The sequence below is a fragment of the Ursus maritimus genome, unplaced genomic scaffold (genome assembly GCF_017311325.1).
Source record: "Ursus maritimus isolate PB19 unplaced genomic scaffold, ASM1731132v1 scaffold_2, whole genome shotgun sequence".
Taxonomy (NCBI): domain Eukaryota; kingdom Metazoa; phylum Chordata; class Mammalia; order Carnivora; family Ursidae; genus Ursus; species Ursus maritimus.
This window is the reverse complement of record NW_024424452.1, coordinates 1,758,394-1,761,585: the sequence shown is the minus strand read 5'-3', so window position 1 is coordinate 1,761,585 and position 3,192 is coordinate 1,758,394. Positions and strand designations below refer to the sequence as shown.

General features: G+C 62.2%; 1 protein-coding gene across 2 annotated transcripts in view; it reads right to left on the bottom strand.

The window, feature by feature from the left end:
• Positions 1-3,192, bottom strand: part of NUDT1 (nudix hydrolase 1) — an 11,786-nt gene that overhangs the window by 6,711 nt on the left and 1,883 nt on the right. For both annotated transcript variants that reach the window (XM_040634684.1, XM_040634683.1), the window contains exon 2: positions 1,426-1,594. In XM_040634684.1, coding sequence (XP_040490618.1) covers positions 1,426-1,577 — 152 coding nt within the window. In that variant the 5' untranslated portion in view covers positions 1,578-1,594. The remainder of the gene's footprint in view (positions 1-1,425; positions 1,595-3,192) is intronic.

Below are 3,192 nucleotides of genomic sequence, written 5' to 3'. Positions count from 1 at the left end.
CCCCCCCCCCCCCGCCCCGGGGGGTGGCCCCCACGAGAGCCGTCACGGCACCTGAGACCCGGGACTGTTGACGGCGGTGCCACTCGTGGCTGCAAACGGGGAACAACCAGCGGCCATGGCTGGTGCGCGAGCCGCGTGACGCTTTAGAACAGGCCATTGTGCAGGTGGCCCTCTCCATCTCCTGATCTATGTGCTGGCCACACGAGGGCCCGTTTCTCAAACACTCCCGGGTGAAGACAGGTGCAGGCCGACTTCGGGACCGGGGTGTGTGCAAGGCCTCCGGGCCTGGCCTCACGCAGTCTTGGGGTGCAGGGACGGCGGGGAGAGGGATCATTAACTGTGAGTGGCAGGGGGGCCACTGGCAGAGACGGGAAGACTGTGGGGGCGGTCAGCCAGGCAAGTAGCCTGGACGAGCGGGGTGGGTGACAGCTGGGGGCGTCTGAGGGGCAGTGGCGGGAGAAGGGTGAGGCTGCACCACGTGGGGGCTCCACGGGTGACACGGGAGGTGGGTTTAATGGTACCGGGCACTTTAAAGGGACCTCATGCATGAGTGTGAGACAGAGACCCAGACCCAGGTTTGAGAACGTCGCCTGGGGGCTGTGGGAGAATGGAGCCAGGAGAGAAAGGGCAGAGCAGGAGGCCAGGTGGGAGGCCCATCAACAGGGATTCGAGTTCTAGCCCAGGGACAGACAGCACGTGCCTCCTCGTCCTGAGAACACGCGTTTCCTGCCCGATCCTGCCTCAGAGACTGGACATTTCTTACATGGGTTGTCATGTTTAAAAAAACCCCCGAACTCGAGAACCACCGGGCTGTAGTGCCTGCAGCCTTCTTCCCTTCCAGAAGCCTCACTGGTATGTGTGCTGGGCTCTGTTCTCCACCCCAGGGAGAGCGGCCTTAATTAAGGTCGCCAGCTTTCTTCAGATTGACATCAAGAGTGGCAAAGGTTTGCGTAGCGCTCTGGCATTTACACACACCACCTCCTTCTACCCGCACGTGCCTATGAGGAGAACGAAGGGAAAAGGGCTTGAAATCGGAGAGCTGTGTGATGGCAGGCAAGCTGCTCGACCTCTCTGGGCTTCGCTTCTTGCTCTTGGGAAGTGCTGAGGATTAGCGGACAGTGTGTGCTCGAAAAGGCTGAGACAGAAACGCTTGTCATCGGCTCCCCTGAACAGACCAAGACATCCAGTGATGGGCCAACCCCTTGGCTAGAAGAAGACATGTGCACAGCCTTGACCCCCTCTCCATGTCCCCAGCAACACCTAGCAAGTACCAGCACTCACCGCCCTTCCACACCCTTTACCAGAGGCAGGAGCTGTTACTGTTACCCCATTCTGCAGATGAAGGAACTGAGGCCCAAGGGCTCTGTAATGAGCTCCAGTCTATCCCCTCGGGAGCTGGTTGTGTGGTCAGCCCCCCCCCCTTACCTCTTGGCCCCGTCCTCAATGGTCTCTCCGTCTTGAACTTTGCCCCCAAAGCCATTCCAGCGGCCGGCCCCGAAGCCTCGCTTCTTCATGCCCAGGAGCACTCGCTGAGGCTGCAGCACAAGTACCAACGTGTAGAGCCTGGCGGCGCCCATGGTCCCCCGGGGACCCCCTGCGGAAGGCAAGAGGGCTGGGTCAGCTTGACCTGGGTGCAGACGTGGTGTGGATGGAGGCCAGGGGCCAGGTGAAATGGGAACGTGCCGTGGAAGGCAGGGAGGAGAAGCCTGGTATGTAATCTCCCAGCCCTGCCACACATGGCTCGTCTCAGTGAACGAGCGCGCGCTGGGGCTAGAAAGAGGCTTGGCTCTCCGACCCAGTGGCTGCAGTGCCCAGACCCTTGGCAGGAGATGGCCACGTGAACCCTTGCCCCGCCTCAGCACAGAAACAGGAGGACAGTCCACCCCCGGGCACCAACATAACCATGCAGGTTAGCCCGTGGTTCTCGGGGCAGGCTTCTAGCCGTGGCCTTTTCATCAGTGGGGTCATCTTCTGGCCTATTGGGATCTGCGTTCTGCACCTCAACAGTAGCAGACCTATAGAGTCCCAAGGAGCACATAGCTCCTGACGGGGGAGAGCCCGCCCCACAGGGCTGGCTGTTCCTCTGTCCTGTCACAGTTCACAGTCTGCTCACAGCCCTTGCTGCTCTGGGATCTGGGACTGGAGCCACAAGGGCCCCTCCTGCTCGAGTGGGTGAGCACTTCCCCCGGTGAAGTCTGGGAGGCAGCTGGAGACATGGTGGAGGACCAGGGGCGGGTCCCCCATCCATGCAGCCCTAGCGCAGCCTGGGGCCCACCAGACACAAGTCACCCACCCTGGGGACCAGCTGGATGACACGCAGGAGCAGGGATCCTTCCGGGAAGTCCCTGTGTCTGAGACAAGGCACCTTCAGCGGGGTCCTGGCTTTGGGGGTGGGTGTCTGTGCCTGAGCCCGTGTGCCTGCGTCCTTGGTCGTGAGGCTGACGGGTTCATGCCCAAAGCCCCGGCTTCCCCCTGAGCTGTGTTGATGAGCGGGAGGATATTGGGAGCATCAGCTATCACTTAGGAAGTACTCGCTATATGCTTCTCAAACGCTATTCTATTTAACAACTCCATGAGCTAAGACTTGCTCTCTCCATTTTCGGAGGAAGAAGGGGAAGCTGGAGGCAGAGTTGGACCCAAGGTCAAAGGGCAGACTCAGCACCTGAATCTGGGTCTAGTGGCTGCTGAGGTCCAGCTGGTGCACAGATGCTGTAGCAAGCGGCCTGGGTCCTCAGCCTATGTAATGTCAGGGGCTGGGGGGCTGCCTCCGACTGGGCAGCCCTACCTGTTAGCCATGGGGCCCGAGTCAAGGCACCTGTACACTGAGGCCCCTTACCAGGGCTCTAAGAGACAATATCCGCTATCCGTAGAGCGCCAGGCACGTCTCACACAGCGCGGGGGCTTGGGACATCACGTCCCCAGGCCCCGAGACCCCCCGTGGTCCCGGATCCTTCTCCTCTGACCTCTGCTCACCTGGCACCCCGCCCACTCCCTCCCAGGTTCCCCATCACCCGGCCAGCCCCTTCCCCCTCCCCGCCCCCCACCCCGCCAGCCCTGCCCTCCTCTCCCCCCCCCTTGAGTCCCTGGCCTCCCCCCGCCGTTCCTGGCCCTCCTCTCCCCGGCTCCCCGAGCCCTGCCCTCCTCTCCCCGGCACCCACCCCCCGTCCCCGCCCCTCCTCTCCCCGGCCCCCC